This window comes from Lutra lutra, chromosome 16 (assembly GCF_902655055.1).
Source record: "Lutra lutra chromosome 16, mLutLut1.2, whole genome shotgun sequence".
NCBI classification, from domain to species: domain Eukaryota; kingdom Metazoa; phylum Chordata; class Mammalia; order Carnivora; family Mustelidae; genus Lutra; species Lutra lutra.
The window spans coordinates 42,369,863-42,394,428 of record NC_062293.1 but is presented as its reverse complement, the minus strand read 5'-3'; the positions used below and the strand labels follow the sequence as shown (position 1 = coordinate 42,394,428).

The window sequence follows — 24,566 nt, the reverse complement described above, 5'->3', positions numbered from 1 at the left end:
GGCTTCTGGTTTCTCCTTTTGTTTGCCTAAAGACTTCTACTACAAGCTAAGGAATTAAATTTCCCATGAGAAACATCACAAGAACCTCAGTAAAGGACTGTTACACCAGGTACTCCTGACTACTAAATTCAGGACATAAACTTATGGGAACAGCTGATATTATCACCACAGACAGCCATCACCTCGATTAAACCAAGTAACTGAGTCAGGATTTCAGAATGTGTCAGTCCAAGAGCAGACACATGCTTAACCCAAGATCAGTAAAGTAATTAAATAATTATCTCAGACTAACCGGACTAAATAAAGTGATTTAATTATGGCTAATGTTCTATTTTTAATGGGTATTTTTTAAAACCTCATTTCTTTCTTCTTAATGTATCTCTAGCCCTCAATTTAACAGGTTAAAATCAGAAACACTCTTTAAAAATGCTATCTATTTCTAACTGAACCCTCAGAATTAGAAAGAAAAGAATCCTTAATATCAGTCATAAACTAATAAAGCATCAGGCCTCAATTTAACAGGTTAAAATCAGAAACACTCTTTAAAAATGATATCTATTTCTAATTGAACCCTCAGAATTAGAAAGAAAAGAATCCTTAATATCAGTCATAAACTAATAAAGCATCAGGCCTCAATTTAACAGGTTAAAATCAGAAACACTCTTTAAAAATGATATCTATTTCTAATTGAACCCTCAGAATTAGAAAGAAAAGAATCCTTAATATCAGTCATAAACTAATAAAGCATCAGGCCAATTTAAAATGATTTTGTAAATAAATAATAATATATTTTGGTAAATAAATAATAATATATTATATATATTTTAATAAATAATAATATATTTTGGCCTTGTTCTATAAGACAATGATAAAAATGGGTAAATATTACATGGGGTGTGTTAATGGAATTCATTTTTTTTAAATAACCATGGAGTTATTTGCATAGGTCCAGTAAGAATTGATCCTCTTTTTATTTTTTTACCAGATAAATCTTACCTCCTTCTTATAGATAAACCTAATGTATAACTATGAACACACCAAAAGCTTCACTTTAATTAGATGTGACAATCCCACTCTTAGGGAAAAAGGACATTTCATGTGTAGAACTGATGTCTAAAAGGCCTCCCAGGAAAACATGCCTGGTATCCACTCTGTGGCTTAGGAAATTCCAGCCTTAGGGCTGTAAAGATTATGAATTCCTGGCAGGACAGGATCATTAATAATCATGGGATCTCAGAGAAATAGGACAGCTAACAGCTCTAAGTACTGCAAATAAAAGTTGGTACAGGTGAATCACATGGTTCTTGGTTCTCAATCTTAATAGAATAAAAAGAGTAACATATTTCTGACACATAAACATAAAATTTAACCTCAGGGCCTTTATTATAATTTATTTATTATATACTAATATACAAAATATATTTGTTATATATTGTCTAGAGGCATACAGAAACGACCTCTGACGCTTGAAATTCATGTGGTTCTAGTTTTGTTAACCACAAAAGATATATAAAAAATATGTAAAAGGTCTTTAGGTATTAACATCTGTTGTATAAATAGTTTAGCTACGTAGATAGGTTTGCCAAATAAAACAAAAAAAAATCAAACTAATGACACTAAATCACTAGCTCACTGAGCAAGTGATGTGCTGGAAACTATCCTCAATGGTAGAAGCTTGGCCACAGGGAGGGGGTGTGGAAACAAGAAGGGCCACTCTGTTTTGCTTCCCATATCATGGGCACCTCACATGCTGAAGTAAACAAATGGAAACCCAAAAATAAACACCAAATGAAGAAAAAATTCACTCCGTCCCCTGAAATGCAGCTGTTTTCTCATTATGAACATACCAATGTAAATTTCATAAATGGTACTTTTGTGGTTTTTTCCTCTTTAAATACCTGCTGTGTTTGTACTTGAGGAATTCTTATACTCTCGGCAAGTAAGACGTTCTTTTCTCAATGTTTTCATTTTTGAGTCTTCTTTGGCAATAGTTACCAGAACAGAGACGAGTAATAAATACTCTTCGGATGAATTGGTAAATGAAGACCTGAACTTTGTCCCAGAAGAGTCAAGACTACAAATGGCATTTGATAAAGCTACCATCTCAACCACCAAACGAGTCAACAGTTCCTTATGCAATATAATGGGCAGATTATTTCCAAGAATGTTAAAATTCCTTTCTCCTGATTTACCTTGGCGTCAAACTCTTTTTTCAAATCCTGAGATAAATAAGGATGGTGCAGTTCCTTATCTCTTTTCACCTAGATGTTTATGTGTTAATAATCAAACTTCTGTGCAGTGAGTGAGCACAGTGGTACACACAAAACTGGGGACTGAAGTTTATCTTTGACAAGTCATCCTTTACATTGCTCATCTATTTAAAGCCAGGATGTTTTTCTTAGAGCACATGTATTTTTAATTCATTAAAACAATATAAAAATAAACACTACTTACTGGATCAAAGACCAACATCCTGCAAAGGAGATGAACAGCTTCATGTGTAGCCTGGCTAGACAGGGTATAAAGTACAGGAAGAGATGGCTGCAAGAAATGAAGAATTAAAATACGTGAGTCTCTGTGTACGTAGATACAGAATACAGCCAATTTATTATAAGTATCCAGCTCAAAAGTTGTGTGCATATATGTATAACCCCTCAAAGGGAAGGGGTAGTCCCCTCATTAACCAATCTTCAGAAGCAGCAACTGTTACTGACTTCCAGTAGAATATTTTATATTGCAGGATTACCTATTGTAGGTTAGCTCACAAAGGAGCCTACAAAAAATGAAGGCTAATCCTGTAAATATGGTGCTCCTGTTAGTCTTATACTGTAAATGCTCAGGCAAGAAGGGAAGACCAAACATGCCTGGGATTGGGAGGCAAAAATATTTAAAACCACAGGTACGTGCAAAGTCAAGCATGGAAACTGTGCATGTGAACTCTGTCTTACACGTCGCCTATTTCCAACAAAGCCACATAGTAAAAATCCAGTAAGAATAGCAGCAAGGTGTCTCAGAATCGTCGCGAGAGAATTATTTACCTCATAGAAGTTTTCTGCAGGATCAAGGACTAACAGAGATAAGATGAGATGAGGCTCTAATTCACTAACCGATTGGATAAATCAACATGTGAGAATCCCAGTATTCTTAAGCACAGAAGGAGATGGTTGGACTAAATGATCTCTGAAGTTCACTTTAGCTCAAAAATTATAGGAAACGCAGTAGGATTATGACAGAAAAAGCATTATGTGCACAGAACCCATTTACAATTGGCACTCAAATATTTGTTTGCCAATAGAGAAGTATTTCTTGTTAAAAATATGTAAGTCTATGGTAGTCCTGAAATTATCTACATTAGTCAAGGAGTGGCATGTGGAGAGTGTGGAGGTTTTGATTTACAACTTAATTTACATATTTCCCCTAACAATTTTATTGTGTAAAATGAAGTAATCTGCTATTTTTTTAAAGATTTTGATTCTTGGTTTGTTGTAAATAGCTGGTCCTTTTCAATGGTTTATGCAGGTTAGCAGCCAAATTTCAGCCAATTCTTAACAAAATATCTCACCATAAGCAAATCTCTTCTTTCCACTTTAAAAAAAAATTATTTTTAAAAAATAATTTTTTTTTAAGATTTTATTTATTTATTTGACAGAGAGAGATCACAAGTAGACGGAGAGGCAGGCAGAGAGAGAGAGAGAGGGAAGCAGGCTTCCTGCTGAGCAGAGAGCCCGATGTGGGACTCGATCCCAGGACCCTGAGATCATGACCTGAGCCGAAGGCAGTGGCCTAACCCACTGAGCCACCCAGGCGCCCTAAAAAATAATTTTTAAGATTTTATTTTTTTAGTGATCTCTACACCCAACACAGGGCTCAAACCCACAAACCTGAAGTCAAGTGTCGCACGTTCCACCAAATGAGCCAGCCAGGAGCCCCTCCTTTCCACTTTTTTTTTATAAAGATTTTATTTATTTATTTGACAGACAGAGATCACAAGTAGGCAGAGAGTCAAGCAGAGAGAGAGGAGGAAGCAGGCTCCCTGCAGAGGAGAGAGCCCGATGTAGGGCTCGATCCCAGGACCCTGGGATCATGACCTGAGCCGAAGGCAGAGGCTTTAACCCACTGAGCCACCCAGGCGCCCCTCCTTTCCACTTTCCAAGTGAATTTAGTGTTATAGATGTTATAACATGTATAACATCTATAGATGGTGTTATAGCTTAAGGTCAGGGTCAGGGTCAGGAAAGGTGGGATGAGTACTAGAACAGGTGGGTTCCAATTCTAACTTCACCATCACTATGGTCAAGTAAGTTGCTAGAACCTCAGCTTTCTCTTCTATTAGATTGTACTGGCACAGATCAGCCTACTGACCCAAAGCATTGTTAATCATTTACCATGCACAAAATGCCAGGGCCTGGGTTAGATGTTGGAGTAACAAAGATGAATATTGGGTCCTGGATGGGCACGGAAAACATACGAACAAATAGTTCTAGAGGATGGAGAATAGAGGACAAATTAGAAGGCAAAATTTGTTAAGACACGAGGACAACTGGATACATGAGGAGCTTGTGAAAATCAAATGAGTGGATGTTAAGGTAACCTGAAATTTTACACCCTCTCCCATCTTATCTTTCTTTATAGAATTACACCCTAACAACACACTAAAAATAAGGCTAAGTTTCACCACAGCCTCGAACCATCATCTTATGTTTTCTCCTTTTTTGTGTTGCATGTTCAGAAGGGACACAGAGAAAAAGAAGTCAGTTCAGTTATGCCAATACCTCTCCAGAAGGATAACCACTAATAATTTAGTTCCTAGCACTGGCTCCATAGGAAAGATGCTGTACTAGAGATGCCAAATATCTAATTCCATTTTCTTCTCCTGTAATTCATCAGCCATTATGGTTGAAACCAGCTGGGCACAAGGTATCAGAACTAGATAAGAAGTTCCTATTTCTCAGTCAAGCACAACAGAATCAATTTGAATGAAAAAACAGAATGCTTAGAAATATGCCCTAAATACTTCATTTGGGAAAAGTTTTTGTCAATTCCCCCAGCATTCACAGATATTACTTTTTCCCTTTTAAGACATGCCAGGCCATTTTCTGTTTGTTTTGCAAGTTTATAAGCCATGTAGCAATGTAGGAGTGAGTGGGCGCCAGTGCTGAATCATGAGGATGGGAAGGGTTATAAAGAGTCCTCCATTAATGACTATGATTAACTGTCAGTGAAATGAAGCAAGGATGAGCTTCTGGACCTGGGTGAGGGGCCCTAAATTATATGTCACAGTCATCATAAGCCAAGGGCAGAGTGCTGGTCACCACAATAGAGTTGGCTAGGCTGGCTTGGCTGTTTGAGTCCTGTACTGTAAGTTTTTAGCCAGTGGGAAAAAAACTGTGATCATCAGTCAGCAACGTTAATTAAGTATGCACAATGTGCAGTGCACTATATGGTGAGCACGCGGGGATTATATAAAAGAAATCCCGACCTGAAAAATAATTAGTTTGAATTGAATGAACTCTCTAACATAATCTATTAAATATAAGATACGGTTCCTGTCAGGAGACAGAACCATTTTCACTTTAACAAAAATATTACATGCATTTCTGTCACAATTAGTTGGAGCAATCTGAGGAAAAAGGAAAATCTAAACCTTAAAAGAGATGAACAGAAGGACTAAGGGCTGATAATAGACTTTTCAATCCTACCAGTAAGCCAGTGCCTCAAAATGTATCTACTTTCTTTTCTTCTTTTAAATATTTTATTATTTTAGAACAAGTGAGAAGAGGAGAGGGGGAGGGAGAGAATCTCACACAGAATCTGTGCTGAGCGCAGAGCCCAATGCAGGGCTTGATCCCACGATTCTGAGATCCTGAGATCATGACCTGAGCTGAAATCAGGAGCTGGCGGCTTCACTGATTGAGTCACCCAGGTGCCCCATGTATCTACTTTATTTTTTTGTTTTATTTTTAACAATTTTATTTATTTATTTGGCAGAGAGAGACACAGTGAGAGGAAACACAAGCAGGGGGAGTGGGAGAGGGAGCAGCAGGCTTCCTGCTCAGCAGGAAGCCTGATGCAGGGCTCAATCCCAGGACCCTGGGATCCTGCCTGAGCGGAAGGCAGACGCCCAAAAACTGAGCCACCCGGGTGTCCCTCCCAAGTATCTACTTTAAAAGATACTTGGGTCATGGCAACTAAGATTGCATTCATCCAAGATTTTGAGCTGTAGAAAAGAAAGAAAGAAACAAACAAAAATACCGAATACCACTCCCTCTTCACTCATAAATCAAAGGGCTGAGCTTGATTTCAATCTCTCAATTCCAAGGATGGGCATCTGACCCAGGCCTGGCCGATCAAATGAAATATTCCCTTGAACACCTTTGACTGACTCTGGGAAAGATACAGGTTCTAAAACAGAAGACAGCCAATGGACTGGCTAATCCAACACATACCCACCCCAATCCTCTTCTCCTTTACCTACCTTTATTACAGAAGATAGGAAACACTAATTTTTTTTTTTTTAAAGCTTGTTTAACATCTAGGAGGTTACATATTACACAGTTCTAGACAATGACATAGAAGCAGAACCTTGCTAGGCAGGCTTCTGGGAAAATATCCTTTCCTAATAAAAGGGACAGATAGCACTAGTGTTCCCTCTTTCCTCCACTTTCTTGCTTTGAATGTGAATACGATTTCAAGCTACAGTCATTTTGTGGCCAGGAGGAGATAAGCTAGAGGGTATGAAATCAATATTCCTCAGATGGCAGAGCAGAAAGAAAGAAAAAAACCCTGGGTCCTTGATGACATAAATTGAGCAGCTATACCAGCTCCAGACTGCAAACCTCTGGACTTCTTGATATGAGAAAAAAATGAACCCTTATGTCTTTAAACCATAATAAGCAAGATTTTCTATTTCTCATAACCAAACATATTCATAACTGAATCAGAGACCTTCCAAATATTTTTTCTAGATCTGTTTGGGAAAACTCTCTCCTGAAGGATTGATATGCTAGTAGAACATAGGTCTGGACCACTGGTTCCATTTTTACAAACACCAGGGGAAAAGAAAGCTTGTCTGAAAATGAAGCCAACACACAGGAAAACAAAACAGAGAAGAATCAGATTCCTGGCTTGGAACATCACTTGACTACTTAAATCCAGCAAAGACTGAGTCAGCTGTAGATCAACAACTTCATATGAAAAGTGCTACGAGCCAGTAAGTTCCCTTTTTTACTTAAGCCAGTTTTAATTGAGTTTCGCCAAAAAGAGTCTTGACTGACACACTGTATGGGAGTATGTGTGTGTGTGTATATATATATATATATATTTTTTTTTTTTTTTAATAAAATTTTATTTATTTGACAGAGAGAGATTACAAGTAGGCAGAGGGGCAGAGAGAGAGGGGGAAGCAGGCTCCCCGCCGAGCAGAGAACCCAATGCGGGACTCAATCCCAGAACCCTGAGATCACGACCCGAGCCAAAGGCAGAGGGTTAACCCACTGAGCCACCCAGGCACCCATGGGAATATGTTTATTAATCAAGCACACAAGAAAATTAATTTGAGACAGTAATCTGTACTCTAAGAAAATAGCCAATTAGATTGTCCTTATGTATATATATGTATGGTTGTATTTTTTAAGAAGTCCCAACAAACAATAGGACATATTTTTATTTATATAAATATATATAAATAAACAAAGTATGTCTGGGAAGATATTCTCACATTAATCTAGAGGTGACTGGGACAGTATGGGGGGTAGCTATGGATGACGAACTGTAAAATTTTTATTTTACATGTACTCACATTACTTGCGTATGTATAAATGAAATTAATTAAAAAAATCTGCTGTGAAGGTGTATGTGTCAGGCAGTGTATACTGGCTAAGAACGTAAGTTTTAGAAGTAGAAAAACCTACTTTTGAGATCTGGCTTATGACCTTAAGCTTATTATTTGACCTCAGTAATCCTTCATCTCTTGTTTATAAAAAGGAACAAATGGTATATTATAGTGCTGTGAGGGTTTAATGAACTAATGTATAAGATGTGGTTGGGACAGTGACTAGTATATAGCATACTTCTAAATATTGTTAGAATTATTAATAGTAAAGAATGGCTATTTCCATCTAACTTTGAGTAGCTACTTAAGTGGGAACTACTTGAAAAAAGTTTTTCTTTTTATAGTCCAAACTCAAAAACTTGTACTGAAATTTTAGAAGTATTCCTCATGAGTTTATATATAATTTATCTAACTCCTATATCCAGTAATTTAGTATAAGTACAGTAAGGTATATGTTGCCCTGGGAAGACCTCTAATAGCCTAAGCAGCTTCATTAAGAATTCTGAGTCCTGGGTGCCTGGGTGGCTCAGTGGGTTAAAGCCTCTGCCTTCAGCTTTGGTAATGATCTCAGGGTCCTGGGATGGAACGCCACATTGGGCTCTCTGCTCAGCTGGGAGTCTGCTTCCCCCACCGCCCCGCCCCCCTGCCTCTCTGCCTACTTGTGATCTCTGTCTGGCAAATAAAGAAATAAAATATTAAATAAAAGAAGAATTGAGTCCTTTCTAAAAGTTAGAGGCTTTTTCTCTGTGCACGCATTTTTATCTCATTTAATTAGTAATGTGTTAATACAGCTCATTCTGCCTTGTTCATATACTTATCTATAAATTTATCTATAGGTTTTTGTAAAGAACTTTCATCATGGTAGCACATAAAAAGGACTGAACCTTATCTAATGCCTTTTCTGCATCAATTGAGATAATCATGATTTTTCTCATTTAAAATGTCAAAATACATTAGTAGATTTTCTGTAGGTGAATTGTCTTTGGATCCCTGGAACAAACTCCATTTGATCATAATGTTGTATATATTAAAAAAAAAAAATCACAAGCTATAGCTACAACATGTAAGGGTGGTAACTTTAACTGGTAATATTTATTAATATTTACCAAATGTTTAGAATGCCAGACACTATTCTTTTTTTTTTTTTTTAAAGATTTTATTTATTTATCTGTCAGAGAGAGAGAGGGAGAGAGAGCGAGCACAGGCAGACAGAGTGGCAGGCAGAGGCAGAGGGAGAAGCAGGCTCCCTGCCAAGCAAGGAGCCCGATGTGGGACTCGATCCCAGGACGCTGGGATCATGACCTGAGCCGAAGGCAGCTGCTTAACCAACTGAGCCACCCAGGCGTCCCGAAAGGATTTTTCTTAAAAGCAGTTTTAGGTCCATAGAATTTCCCATAAGCCCCCTGCACTAGTGGTATACAGATCAACTAACAAATATAGATGAAAACCTGAAGTTCTATACTGGGGAAAAACTGGAACTAAGTAGCATGCTAAGTTCATTTACATTTAATTACATATGGTAGGCATAACTTACTCTATACCAGTCTACCTGGGTTACTGCTAAAGACCATGAACATTTGACTCAGGAGACCATTTCTAGCCCTGGTTAAAAGCATCTAAAGATAAGACTTAAAAGTTCTGGGGTACTTGTGTGGCTCAGTTGGTTAAGCATCTGCCTTTGGGGGCGCCTGGGTGGCTCAGTGGGTTAAAGCATTTGCCTTCGGCTCAGGTCATGATCCCAGGGTCCTGGGATCGAGCCCCACATCAGGCTCTCTGCTAGGCGGGGAGCCTGCTTCCCTTCCTCTCTCTCTGCCTACTTGTGATCTCTCTCTCTCTCTGTCAAATAAATAAATTAAAAAAAAAAAAAAAAAAGCATCTGTGTTTGGCTCAGGTCATGATCCTGGGATCAAGCCCCGTATCTGGATCCCTGCTCAGTCAGCTTCTCCTTCTCCTTCTGCCCGTCCTCCCTGCTTGTGCTCTCTCTCTAATTAATAAATAAAATCTTAAAAAAAAAAGAAAAAGACTTTAAAGTTTTGTGCAAAGTGTATCTAGCCTTTGAGGAAAAATGGTCACCTAATTTCTTTCCACCCTACCAGTCTTCTCTTCCAAACCAAAGTATTCCAGTAGCTGATTTAAATTTAGTGGTAGCTGCGGTGCTCTCTTAAGACCATCACAAAACTTAATGATAAACAAAATAAATTCTAAGAGGTATTCTTGTTAAGAGGCCCGTTCATGTAAAAATGTGTAGGAAAAAATTCTGCTTAACATCTTTTTTATTTTTATTTTTTTATTTTTTTTTTTAAAGATTTTATTTATTTATTTGACAGAGATCACAAGCAGGCAGAGAGGCAGGCAGAGAGAGAGAGAGAAAGCAGGCTCCCTGCTGAGCAGAGAGCCCGATGTGGGGCTCGATCCCAGGACCCTGGGATCATGATCTGAGCCGAAGGCAGAGGCTTTAACCCTCTGAGCCACCCAGGCGCCCCCTTTTTTATTTTTTTAAAGATTTTTTATTTATTTATTTTTATTTTTATTTTTTTAATTTATTATTTTTTTAAAAGATTTTATTTATTTATTTGTCATAGAGAGAGAAGCGAGAGTGAGCACAGGCAGACAGAGTGGCAGGCAGAGGCAGAGGGAGAAGCAGGCTCCCTACCAAGCAAAGAGCCCGATGTGGGACTCGATCCCAGGACGCCGGGATCATGACCTGAGCGGAAGGCAGCTGCTTAACCAACTGAGCCACCCAGGCGTCCCTTATTTATTTATTTGACAGAGATCACAAGTAGGCAGAGAGGCAGGCAGAGAGAGAGAGGGAAGCAGGCTCCCAGCTGAGCAGAGAGCCCAATGCGGGGCTCGATCCCAGGACCCTGAGATCATGACCTGAGCCAAAGGCAGAGGCTTTATTTAACCCACTGAGCCACCCAGGCGCCCCTCTGCTTAACATCTTAACCTACTTAACTAGTTAAATAAACATAGGTCTTTAAACTTTCCTTTCTTCCCTCCTTTGTTTTAGACAGTAATATGATACTTAACTATTTTTTATTTAATTGAAAATTTAAGGTTTTTACAACTAACAGATTTTTATTATTTTTTTTTATTTTTAATTTTTTTTTTTTAATTTTTTTTTTTTTAACTATATCTCACACTCTGAGGCCACATGACAGAACAGACACAGGTTTAGAGTTTGGTAAGTCTGGGCAAATTTTTTTTTTTTTAAAGATTTTATTTATTTATTTGACAGAGAGAAATCACAAGTAAGCAGAGAGGCAGGCAGAGAGAGAGGAGGAAGCAGGCTCCCTGCTGAGCAGAAAGCCTGACGTGGGGCTCGAACCCAGGACCTGGGATCATGACCCGAGCCGAAGGCAGCGGCTCAACCCACTGAGCCACCCAGGCGCCCCAACAACTAACAGATTTTTTAAAAATTTCTAGAAGGAAAAGGACTCACTTGCCAGGAATGCTCAAAGGAGAGCACAGATATCTTCAGTGCAGTATGTTACCATTTTGATCTGTTCTAGAAGGCAGGGAGGAAACTCCTTAGGAAGCCTTGCTCTCTCAGCTGCACTTCAGCAGCTCTGACACAAAAGATTAATTAGCTGGCAACCATTAGCAATAGTTAAAATTCCTCTAGAGATGGAAGGGTGGCACCAAGGTATGAGATCTTAATCACATTTCATTACTGGTTACATTTAGCCAGGAAAGATTTACTGACCTAAGGTCAGGAAAAGAGGAAAATTATTTTGCTAGTTCCAAGGACACATTTACCATGAAGTATTGATAAATTACTTTAATATTCCTGATAATGGCCAATAAATAGAACATAATAGATCTTTTGAATTCCTTCCATTAATACAGAACCTTCCTCTAGGTTAAGAATTACTGTGTGCTCTTCTAAGAGAGTTAGGGCTCAAATTATTTCACAGTTTATAAACTAAATACAACAGAAAGATATAACCAACAGGGGGTTATTTAAAATACCACCATCCACATCTCTGTTTTTCTAGTTCAGACTGGTTTTATTTTTTTTTTTTTTAAAGATTTTATTTATTTATTTGACAGAGAGAAATCACAAGTAGGCAGAGAGGCAGGCAGAGAGAGAGGAGGAAGCAGGCTCCCCGCTGAGCAGAAAGCCCGATGCGGGACTCGAACCCAAGACCTGGGATCATGACCTGAGCCGAAGGCAGTGGCCCAACCCACTGAGCCCCCCAGGCGCCCCTCAGACTGGTTTTAGAAGAGAACACACTTAACCCATTGCCCCCTCCCTATGATGTGAAAATGGGAGCTTTGGAGTCACACTGGAATTAGAGAGAGAAACTGCAGGGGCAAGGCACAAGGCCCTGCCAAAATGTCTGGCTGGTAATTTGAGAGGAGTAGCAAACTCGGCTACTCAGATCAATCAGATGTAATGATCAATCAGAGCATAAAAATGACTAATTTATTTTTATTTATTTATTTTTAAATATTTTATTTATTTATTTGACAGAGATCACAAGTAGGCAGAGAGGCAGGCAGAGAGAGAGGAGGAAGCAGGCTCTCTGCTGAGCAGAGAGCCCGATGCAGGGCTTGATCCCAGGACCCTGAGATCATGACCCGAGCCAAAGGCAGAGGCTTTAACCCACTGAGCCACCCAGGCACCCCTATAAATGACTAATTTAAAAGAAACCAAGGCAGAGCCCATGAAAATTAGTTGCCGAGTCTTTCTGTTCAAACCTTCTTTCTGTTTCAGTTTGCTGTTCCTAGGAAAACTATTTCCCTTGCTCACTCTTCACATCAGTAAGCTGTTCTGTCCAAAGTAGATTAGGAAAAGTTCTCCTTAAAAATGCTGCTTATGTGGAGATAAAAGCCATCTTCTTGTCTTTCTCAGCAGTGACTTATCTGGTTACAAGCAATATTGATCAGTGCAAATCTGGCAATCTCTTCTTCATACTTCCTTTCTACAAGCATTCAAACATGGTTCTGTGTGAGTGGTAAGAGTGCAATAGAATCAGCCTCATACTCCTGGCTGGAATAAGAGAAACCAGGTATTTTGGCTCAGTATTCAGAAAAGACATCTTGATATACATGGCACTGAAGTGAAAGCTCCACCCCAGTAACTTTTCCCAGACACATCAAAGACCAGGAGACAAAATGCCAGGAGTCATTTCTTAGCAACAGTGCTATAGAAGTATTTACTCTCTCCCACAGCATTGGAAATGATGATATTTTATTTGGTTTGACAAATATTTAGCAATTTCTTATTTATGACTGTGACCTAAAAAGCTAAATAAAACCTGTAAGTCATGTTTTTGTTTAAAAAGTCTCAAGTCATTATTCTGTTGGAAGAGAAGTCCTGCCCAGGTGGTTACCAACTATAGGCCCCGCCCTCTCATTTACCTGTTTATGAGGGCCCCTGAGTATGTGCGCCTTAGCGCCTTCACAAGCCGTCCTCATTGCTTCCAACGATGGTGTGCCCAAAAGATCCGTGATCAAATCCAGCTGCAAGGAAACATGAAATACAGACAGATAGTAAGAGCTCATGGAAACAACTTTCCATTACTCTTAAATCACTGCCCTTAGAGACGAGGACCAAATGTGGGGGGAAAACAAGCCTTTAAGGTAAGTTCCAGATTAACTGATAGGAGCCCCTACTTTCACTTTCTGGGCTATTAAAAAAGCCAGAAAAATGTTTTTATTAGGAACCCATAGGACAGAAATAAAATACGTTTTGGCAAGCAGGGCATTCTAAGGCTATAGTAATAGGAATCTGCATGTACCTGCCCTGGGTCTTGATAAGACAATATCTATGATCCTTGCGGGGTGAACTGCTCTTTTGCACATGGCTAATGACTCTTCTTTTCAAACAGTTAATGAATGGATTCTGATGCTTCGAATGGATTTAGGCTCATCAAGGAGTTAATCCATAAATCAAGCAGCTGTGACTCAGTAAATACTCAGAACTTTTACATCTGAAATGAAAGCTAAGCTATTGATGTTTGGGCCTGTACACATCATTTACATTCTAGTTATTCTAGAAATCTCTTACACTGGCAGAAAATGGTTGTTCTTAGAAAAAACTGTAACACTGCATAAGACCACCTTAGTCAGCTGAGCATGACAGAAAATGGTCTTCTCAAGTCTTGGTAGATAGGAAACCACCTTCACAATTTTCTGTGGTGTGAAAACTGTTCTAACTTCATAACCTAATTAGCAATAACATGTCATTCAGATTCCTCCAGGATGGGAAATTCTTACCTACAGAATACTTCTTTCCCTTGTACTGGGATTGCCAGATATAAAGCCCTATTTTCTGCACTTATCAAAACTATGAAGTTTAGGGTGCCTGGGTGGCTCAGTGGGTTAAAGCCTCTGCCTTCGGCTCAGGTCATGATCCCAGGATCCTGGGATTGAGTCCCACATCGGGCTCCCTGCTCAGAGGAAGCCTGCTTCTCCCTCTCCCACTCCCCCAGCTTGTGTTCCCTCTCTTGCTGTCTCTCTGTCAAATAAATAAATAAATCTTAAAAAAAAATATTTGAGAGAGAACATACATTTGCGTGCGTGCGCATGTGTGTGCATACATACACACACAGGGTGGGAGGGAGACGGAGAATCTTAAGCACGATGTGGGGCTGATCCCACAACCCCGAGATCATAAGCTGAAGTCAAGTCAGATGCTCAACTGACTGAGCCACCCAGGTGTCCCGAACAACTCCTTAACTTTTATTTAAGCTTTTCTTTTTCTTTTTTTCTCTTTAAAGATTGTATTTATTTGACAGACAGAGATCACAAGTAGGCAGAGAGGCAGGCAGAGAGAGAGAGGGGGAAGCAGGCTCCCCTCCGAGCAGAGAGCCCGATGTGGGGCTCAATCCCAGGACCCTGAGATCATGACCCGAGCTGAAGGCAGATGCTCAAACCACTGAGCCAACCAGGTGCCCCTATTTAAGCTTTTCTGTATGGTAGACATGTCTCATGTCCAGACATGATGGGTCTTACAGGTAGTCCATTAAAATCTACTTTCTAAAAAAACGAAATAGTAAAGTGGGTACTGTCAATAGTACCCAACATTATTACTATATATGATAATTTTTTATCACCAGGATCAATTTTTAAGATGTAAACTTGATAAAAATAGACTGAATGTATAGCAGAGAAATAATTTCAAATGCTGATCATAGCAGATACAGTTTCTAATGTATCAGTTAATTCTTTTCTAGAAGAGCATAAAAGAAATTACTCCATTTTGGGTCAAGTGCAGGTATTATTTACAAAGATACACAGTAGTCAGGGTGATTTTTAAAAAATGTGATCAATCAAGTCATAACACTCCCTTGCTCAAAACCTTCATATAGGGGCGCCTGGGTGGCTCAGTGGGTTAAGCCTCTGCCTTCAGTTCAGGTCATGGTCTCAGGGTCCTGGGATCGAGGCCCGCGTCGGGCTCTCTGCTCAGCAGGGAGCTTGCTTCCTCCTCTCTCTCTGCCTGCCTCTCCGCCTACTTGTGATCTCTCTCTCTCTGTGTCAAATAAATAAATAAAATCTTTAAAAAAACAAAAACAAAAACCTTCATACAGCTTTCCATTACACTTTGGACAGAATAAAATCCAAAGTCCTTATCCAGTCACCATGGTCAGGCTCTCTCTCTCTCTCTCTGACCTGGTCTCCTACGATTTCTCCCTGGATCATGCCATCCCTCCAACAGGCTACATTTGTTCCTGCCTCAGGAGCTGAATTATGTTGGTTGTCCTTTTCCTGGAACTTACCCAGTATCTCGCTCCCTCATTTTACTTGAGCCACTCTTCAAATGTCATCCTTTCAGAGAATCCTTTAGCACTGCTTTGCCCTAGCATCATTTCCTATCCCTAACCTGGTTTAATTTTTCTTCACAGAATTTATCATTACTTAGCTTTATATTTATTTGTGTACTTATTTATTTTCTGTCTCATGTGAAAGTCTGAAAGTCGCACAAAGGCGAGAACTAACTTTGTCTTATTTACCGTTGCATCCCGAGCATCCTGGAATCACTTTCACAGCTGCTAACACTTGTTGAGAGCTCACTATGTGCCAGGCCTCATTTTCAGCCTATTACTTTTAATCTGCACAACAATCCTCAGAATGGTTTAATCTGCCCAAGAATTAATAGATAGTAAGTGTCAGAGCTAGGATTTGAACCCACCAATTTGATTCTGAAGACTAAGCACATCATTGTTACATTATTCTCATGCAAACACTATTGTTAAGATTTATGGATAAAAAAGTACTTAGGAATTATCCCAGAAAACATGGAGGGTAACGAATTCACTCTTAGGGCAGATAAAGTATCACAAATGGTTTCCTAAAGCTACGTTTTAATAAGCTTCTAATGTTCTTTGCCATATTTAAATATGTTAGCTCCAAAATAAAGGTTAGAAATGTTCTTAAATGTTCAGATTTAAGGAAATCAACCCTCACAATTTATATTCTAAGCACAAAGTATAAGTACATGAAGCCATCAAATACATTTTTAGGTCTGACCCATTCAGTCAGAAAGAACAGAGGCCCTCTAACTATGGAAGATTACACCTGTGCAAATTGTTACAGCAGTCAGCTGGTATGCATCCATGCATGTGATAAAGTCAACACTCCCTCTAATAGGTTCGTAAGTTACAGAATGAATCTGTCATCTTCAACTTCCTAACTTTCTGAATTTTAAGTGAACCTCAATTTGCCGAAAGCAATTTAGACAGTACAACGAATAAGCCCAAGACACGTGTGCAAGGCAGTTTTTCCTTTAAATCTGTAACAGAACTGAAAGCTACTAAAGCCTAAAGTAAAATCATACCTGCTGAATGGGACTTTGTGCCTGAAACAGTATTCTTCGTCCTAGTAGTTCTGCAAAGATACATCCGACAGACCAGATGTCAATAGCATTGCTGTAATGACGACTGCCCATCAGGATTTCCGGAGCCCGATAATACTGAGTAACAACTTCCTGAGTCATATGACGGGATTCATCTAATTCCTCCACTCTGGCCAAACCAAAATCACAAATCTAAATAGAAAAGATTATCAAAATATTGTAAGAGACAAATATATTTACAGATATATAAAGTAAAACACAATAAGCAAAAAATTGGAATCTTGATATATCTCTGAACATTGAAAAGTTTTCAATCACACAGGTATTGTATATTTGTGTCAATATATGATTTGCTCTTATTTGTAAAAGAGGAAAAAAGTCTCAAACTTCCTTATTTCTACATAAAATGATGTATCTTAAAAATATTCTTCTTAGGTGCTTGGGTGGCTCAATTGGTTCAGCGATTGCCTTTGGCTCACTCAGGTCATGATCCTGGGGTCCTGGATAGAATCCTGCATTGGGCTCCCTGCTCTGCAAGGGAGCCTGCTTCTCTCTCTCCCTGCCTGCCACTCCCCCTGCTTGTGCTCTCCCTGTGTCAAATAAATAAAATCTTAAAAAAAAAATTCTTCTCGCTCATCTTTTTAACTGATAAGCAAAGCAAAAAGACAGCTCAATGCATATTTCTAGGTTTAATGTAGAAACCAAACTATGTATTTTCAAGGCTTATCAAGGAATTATAGGGAAAAAAAGGGGGGGCCTATCTTAAAGACCCCCTGAGCTATGTTTACCGTCTTTATGGAATACACATAGTAAAATTTCTTTATATCTATGGGTTTCAAACTGAGTCCTCAATTTCCCATGTACGTATCTATTTAAAATACTATTCACACTCAAATACATATGTCAAAATGTACTACACTGTAGAATACCAATGTTACTAGTTTCACTCATTTCTTTGTGCTGTAAATATTTAACTGAATGCCTCTTATGGTTTGGGTAGTATGCTAGAGCCCGGTAACACAATAGTAAATGAGAACGATTGGTTAATTTATATGCAGACCTGGGAATAAATCTTTTCTTGTTATTTCTGTTTCATTGAAAAGGATGCTGAGGTTGCAAGGTGAGCTGTTGGCAGACAGCAGCAGCAGCACCACCAGCAACTTCTGCTTATTTTCAGGAATTTCTCATATTAAGAAAATTAGATTTTCTTAATACTGGGCCACCAAAAAAAAATGTGGGAGCACTGAGGTTAAGATAAGAGAGTAACGGCTTTCCAAACTCCAGCATCCTCACTGATCAACTTCATGAGTCAATATTATAAGTGATGAACTAACACTGTTTTCTAAGTTGAGGTTGCAGCATAAGATTTTATTTGAAAAAAAAAAAAAAAAAAAAAAAAAAAAGGGTCTGGCAGCTTTAAAAAATGTTTGAGAACCATACCAAAAAGGAAAAACAAAACAAAACAAACCAACCCCAAAACTCTAAGTTGCTTATCAAATTCTCCCAAAGGCTAGTGTTCAAATAACACATATTTAAAAAAAACTCTCTTCCTTGGCCATGATGTTTTAGGATATCTTTTAAAACAAAATAAAACCAAAGAACTTAAATCCATTTTCCTCTATCTTTATTGTATTTATAGTAAAAAAACAAAAAACAAAACAAGAAAAAACAAGCAACCACCCACCGGACAGGAAATGTTTTCTGTTATAAAGCAAGTCCTTTGTTAAAAAGACCAGTCTGTCTGGAGTCATTTTTGGCAATTTATCTGGAAGACAAGCTAAACCCAAAGTAAGAAGCTTATATGATCAGATAACCAAAAAGATAATGAGATTTCCAACAAAATTATCCATTTTGTGCTTAATAGGAAACAAAATATATTCAGAATATGAAAGGATACAAATTTAAAAGAAATGCTTTATCATAGTTATTTTTGATGAATTTGTACATTTGAGAAGATAATCAGTGTCTGTAGCTTGGAACTCCATTTTGGGACTTAAAAGTAGGCTGCTAAGACAAGTCAAAGGAGTGGGGCACAATTTCAGTTTATCCTGATCTTTGTGTTGTTTATTCATTAATGACATATTCCTCTAGTTACTTGTCCATGTAGCTAGAAGTTATAATACCATAAGAGATTATCTGAAAAATGGACCTCAAGCAGGTAATGGCACCAAACAAAACAGGTTCTAAACACAATGCTTTGTGAAGTTCTCAAACTGGAAACCAAAATAAGAAGAAACTGGCTTAAGCGGTCATAAAATTGATTTGGTCTGAACAGAATAAAGAATTCCTAAGGTTTTAAAAAAATTTGTTTTTAAAATTAAATTAGGGTTATGGGGATAGGGTGCAACTCTCTTTATTTTATTTTTTTAAGATTTTATTTATTTATTAGACAGAGACCACAGGTAGGCAGAGGCAGGCACAGAGAGGAAGGGAAGCAGGCTCCCTGCCGAGCAGAGAGCCCGATGCGGGGCTCGATCCCAGGACTCTGGGATCATGACCTGAGCAGAAGGCAGAGGTTTTAACCCACTAAGCCACCCAGGCGCCCCGCAACTCTCTTTAAAAAGTGGAAAGGTATCGGGGAAATAAACTCAATGACCTATAGAAGGAATGTTTACTTTAGTGGACACTGGGAACAATTCATTTCTCTGTGGAAAGAGACTGAACTACAATACTAGTTGTTTTCAGGGAAAATATGAAAGATAGCTTTTTTTTTTTTTTTTTTTTTAGATTTTATTTGAGAGAAAGAAGAGAGAGCATGAGTGGGGGCAGGGGAGAGGGAGAAGCAGACTCCCTGCTGAGTAGGAAGCCTGTACCAGGGCCCTGAGATCCTGACCTGAGCTGAAGGCAGATGCTTAACCGAGTAAGCCACCCAGGTGCCCCTGAAAGATAGTTTTTAAAAAATAATCTTTCTAGAGTTACATCAGAAACAGTTCTTCAAGGCTATAATGAAGGGAGTTTTTTTTTCACAGTATTAACATACCAGTTTTTTTAAAAAAGATTTTTATTTATGTATTTATTTGTCAGAGAGAGAGAGAGAGAGCAAGCGCGTGCATGTGTGTGCAAGCAGGCACAGTGGCAGGAAGAGGCAGAGAGGGAAACAGGCTCACGCTGAGCATGGAGCCCGATGTGGGACTCAATCCCAGGACGCTAGGATCATGACCTGAGCTGGAGGCATGCTCAGGTTGGAGGCTTAACCTACTGAGCCACCCAGGTGTCCCAACATACCAGCTTTTAAAGAAAATTGGCCCAGAGTTTAAAAGAAAGCTTTTAAAATATAAAATGATATTCATTTATATACTTGCTTTTAATATTTAGTTTAACTGCCATCAAGCTAAGTAACAATGACATCTTGATAACTTATAAAGCAGGCAACATCTAAAAGCCAGTTTTCCTGGGGTGCCTGGGTGGCACAGTAGGTTAAAGCATCTGACTCTTGTATTCGGTTTAGGTCATGATCTCAGTGAGATCAAGCCCTGCATTGTGCTCTGTGCTCAGCATGGAGTCCGCTTGGAACTCTCTCTGCCTCTCTCTCTGCCCCTCCCCATTGTGCACCTTCTTTCTTCCAAATAAACAAATCTTTATTTATTTAAACTTAAATATAAATAAACTTTATTTTTTTATTAAAAAACAAAAACAAAGTTTTCTTCTTCAAATATTATCAGTTGGAATGTTAAGAAGAATATTTACTGTAGACTGAAGCACCACGTAATATTGTAGCCACTCATAAAATAGAATTTAAATTTGCTTACACAGAGAGGACACAACTCTAGGAAGGCCCTTATCTCTAATTTCTATGATGGAGAAAATATGGTAGGCCTCTCACTAGGAGTTCTGCTAATACATCTATTAGAGGCAGGTAAATGCAAAATGTGGATTTTGCAATTTGTGAGCCACTCTAACAAGAAACAATGGGTGGAGGGTAGGTAGAGATACTAGGGGAAAGTAAAATTGAAATTGATGGCTTGAAATTTTGGGGCTACTACTGTAATTAAATCCTGTAATCAATTCCCCTTTAGAAGGAATAGCAGAATTGGCTACTATATAGTCAAATATATTTGACCCTTTTCTGGCATATTATTTTTAACTTTTTTTTTTCAATAAAGATTTTATTTATTTGAAAGAGCAAGCAAGAGAGAGCATGAACAGGGTGAGGGGCAGAGGGAGAAGCAGATTCTCTACTAAGCAGGAAGCCTGACATGGGGCTTGATCCCAGGACTTCTGGAGCATTACTTGAGCTAAAGGCAGGTGCCTAACCAACTGAGCCACCCAAGTGCCCCTAGTATTTTCACTTTTCAGTGTTTTCACTTCCCTACTTAGCTACCTGTCACACAGGGCATAGAAATGTTAGCTGTGCAAAAACACAGTCTTTTTTTTTTTCCTTAAGATTTTATTTATTCATGTGAGAGAGAGAGAGAGAATAAGAGAGAGAGAGAGAGCATGAGAGGAGAAAGGTCAGGGGGAGAAGCGGACTCCCTGATGAGCAGGGGGCCCGATGTGGGACTTGATCCTGGGACTCCAGATCATGACCTGAGCTGAAGGCAGTTGCTTAACCAATTGAGCCAACCAGGTGCCCCCCAAAACACAGTCTTTATAAAAGCTATACTTCATTCTCATATAAATAACTTACTAGTCTTAAAATAATTCTTTAGATACACACTTTCTTTAGCAATAGAACAATCTAAAAAGAAATTACCTCCTCTATCTTCTTCCTGGTCACACTGTAAATCCAATTTCAGTGTTTCCAAAACATATGCAAACTATCATGAAGAAATCATGAGTCAAGATGACAAATCAGTTACTATGGCCATGACTAGTGATATTGCTAGAGAAAACTCAGTTCTTTAATTTTTGGTAAAGTGATGAAAATAACTTTAACTCTTTCACAAAGACACATTGTTCTTAAACCTGCCTTGACATTCTGAATTTTTCTCAGATATTTAAAGAAACTGAAAAGCTACCTTTAGAACACAGTTGCTGTTCACAAGGAGATTCCCTGGCTTAATGTCTCGATGTAAAATGCCAGCTGAATGGAGATATTTCAAACCTGAAATAACAAATGGATTTAATTACAGATATTTAATTCTTTTCACTCAACCAACGATCTGGGAAAAACCACAGTAACAGAATACAGGATTTAAGGTTGTTCTTTAAATAATGACATAATAAACATTATTAAAAGCTTGACTTAGTCCTACTTCAAAGAACTGTAATTTTGTAAAATAAAGTGTTATCAAAGGTTTACACAACCTACAGATAAGCTTTTCAGGCGCTGGAATTAAAGTTGACCATACCAATATTCTTGGATTGCTCCTATGTGTGGGGGGCTACTGGAGCTTGGCTATTGGTACGCTCAACCTATGATTCTGAGCCAGCTCCCACAAATCCTCATCACCCACCAGGGAGCCCTTCCCAGGGCAGATTTTCACTGATCAGACAAAATTCAGTGACCTGCCCAGGTTTGTCAGTAGTATTCCCCATCACTGATATTCAAGAGGGATAGTTAATTACTTTCAACTATTTTTTCACATCTTAAAAGACTGACTTTAGCACTGCTTTTAGAAAAAGGTCACAGCTTCAAGGCTGAGTCTTCTGAATAAAACACAGCATGCATATATATATATATATATATATATATATATATATATATATATATATGTATTTTACAAGGTAAAAAAAAATCCAATATCCAATATTGTCGTTCTGCCATAGAATAGCAACAAATCTATGGAGAGTGAACATCCTAGTTTTAATACTTTGTGTGTGTTTTCATTCTGTTGGCAGATGCTTTTTAATCTCCATAAAGAATACCTGAATCTCTGAATTCTGGTATGGGAGCTGAGGGAGAATATTTTACTAGGTAAGAAAGCTGTTTCAGCTTTAAACAATTCTCCATTTGTAACAGCAAAATTCCAAAGGACAAACCTGATGGCCAGAGGCAGCTCCAGGAATGTCGGCTCACACTGCCTCTCCCTCAAGTTGGCGCTCTCTAATGAGAATCTGGAGAATCACCTAGCTGGCTGTTTCTCAGCCTCCTCGATCCTTTGGCTTTTAAGAGTCATTTTGGTTTTTTTAGAGTTGTACTCAGGTATATCAACCAACACTGACAAAACGTGAAGAATAAACGTCATCCACAGGGAAGGGAACACAGTTATTTTTCAATGGAATCACCGCATATTCCTGTTTAGAGCGAACTTTGTGACAGACCACGGGGTTCCACAAGCCATCCTGCTTATTTACCTTCCCTACATTAACCTACTCAACTGAGTAATGAATTAGGCCTTTCTCTTCCATCCATGGAAATACGAACCATTTGGCCACCCTTAAAAGCTTCTTATTTAACGTCAAGTGTAGAGATTTTTAAAATACCTTGGTCAAAAGAAAAAAATCGTTAGGGAAGAAAAAAGCCTTGGAAGGTCAGATTAAAGTTCAAATGAAAAGCAAAACATTTCACTTTATACAGTGACACTACAGTTTTCTTCACAAAGAAAAGCTTACCTCGCAAAATCTGATAAAGAAAAACTTTGACATGATCTGAGCTGAGTGGTTGAGGAGAGACGATAATTTTATGTAAGTCACTCTGCATCAATTCTGTGACAACATATCTTGAAGTTTTAAGTTAAGGAGAATTCCGAGAATTCAGCCCCCAATCCCCCAAAGTAGGCGGTAGGTGTAAAGAATAACTTCCATTCTTAAAGCTGGAAAAAGCTTAGGGAAAAAAAGCTTCTAGACAGCATGACAGAAGTAAAAATTCCAGCCCTCACAAAATAAAAAAACAAATGGCCAAAATTAAAGAATTCACTATTCAAAGTCAACAGAGATAAACTGTCTCTATAATCAGTATTATAAAAGAAAAATAAGGATAAACACTTTTAAAATTTAAGTTTTTAATTCCAATGCAGTTAACGTAGTGTTCTGTTAGTTTCAGGTGTACAATATAGTGACTCAACAATTCTATACAGTACTCAGTGCTCATCCCGATAAATGCACTCTTAATCCCTCTTCACCTATCCCAATCACCCTCTCTCCGGTATTTGTTTTCTACAGTTAAGAGTCTGGTTTTTCCCTTTGTTCATCTGTTTTGTTTCTTAAATTCCGCAGATGAGTGAAATCATCTGGCGTTTGTCTTTCTCCAACTGATTTCTTTTGTTTAGCATTATACTCTCTAGATCCATCCACAGTTGCTGCAAATGGCAAGATTTCATTCCTCTTGATACTCTATTGTGTATCTACATACCACATATTCTTTATCTATTCCTCTATCAGTGGACACTTGGGTTACTTCCACAATTTGACTGTTGTAAATAATGCTGCAATAAACATAGGGGTGCACATATCCCTTTGAATTAGCGTTTTTGTATTTTGGGAGAAAATACCCAGTAGTGAGATTACGGGATCCTAAGGCAGTTATATATATTTTTTTTTTTTTTTGAGGAACCTCCATACTGTTTTCCACAGTGGCTATACTGGTTTGTGTTCCCACCAACAATGCACCAGGGCTCTTTTCTCTCCACATGCATGCCAACACCTGTTGTTTCTTGCGTTGTTGATTTTAGCCATTCTGATAGGTATGAGCTGACATCTCATTGTAGTTTTGATTTGCATTTCCCTGATGACAAGAGATGTTGAGAATCTTTTCATGTGTCTGTTGACCATCTGTATGTCTTTGGAGAAATGTCTGTTTTCTGCCTATTTTTAACTGATATTTTGGTGGGGGGGCGGAGTTCAGTTGCATAAGTACTTTGTATATTGGAAAATAACCCTTTATTGGATATGTCATTGGCAAGTATCTTCTCAAATATAATAAACATTTTAACTTATTTTTTACAGATTTTATTTATTGGAAAGGGAAAGCACGAGCAAGAGAACACAAGCAGGGGGAGTAACAGAGGGTGAGGGAGAAGCAGGCTCCCAGCTGAGCAGGGAGCCCAATGT

General features: G+C 38.5%; 1 protein-coding gene across 1 annotated transcript in view; it reads right to left on the bottom strand.

Annotated features, from left to right (window-relative positions):
* Window positions 1-24,566, bottom strand: part of NLK (nemo like kinase) — a 165,301-nt gene that overhangs the window by 8,839 nt on the left and 131,896 nt on the right. Inside the window, exons 4-8 of the mRNA XM_047707405.1 lie at window positions 23,130-23,236; window positions 21,593-21,678; window positions 16,617-16,826; window positions 13,199-13,300; window positions 2,455-2,541 (exon numbers count right to left, since the gene is read on the bottom strand). Coding sequence (XP_047563361.1) covers window positions 2,455-2,541; window positions 13,199-13,300; window positions 16,617-16,826; window positions 21,593-21,678; window positions 23,130-23,236 — 592 coding nt within the window. The remainder of the gene's footprint in view (window positions 1-2,454; window positions 2,542-13,198; window positions 13,301-16,616; window positions 16,827-21,592; window positions 21,679-23,129; window positions 23,237-24,566) is intronic.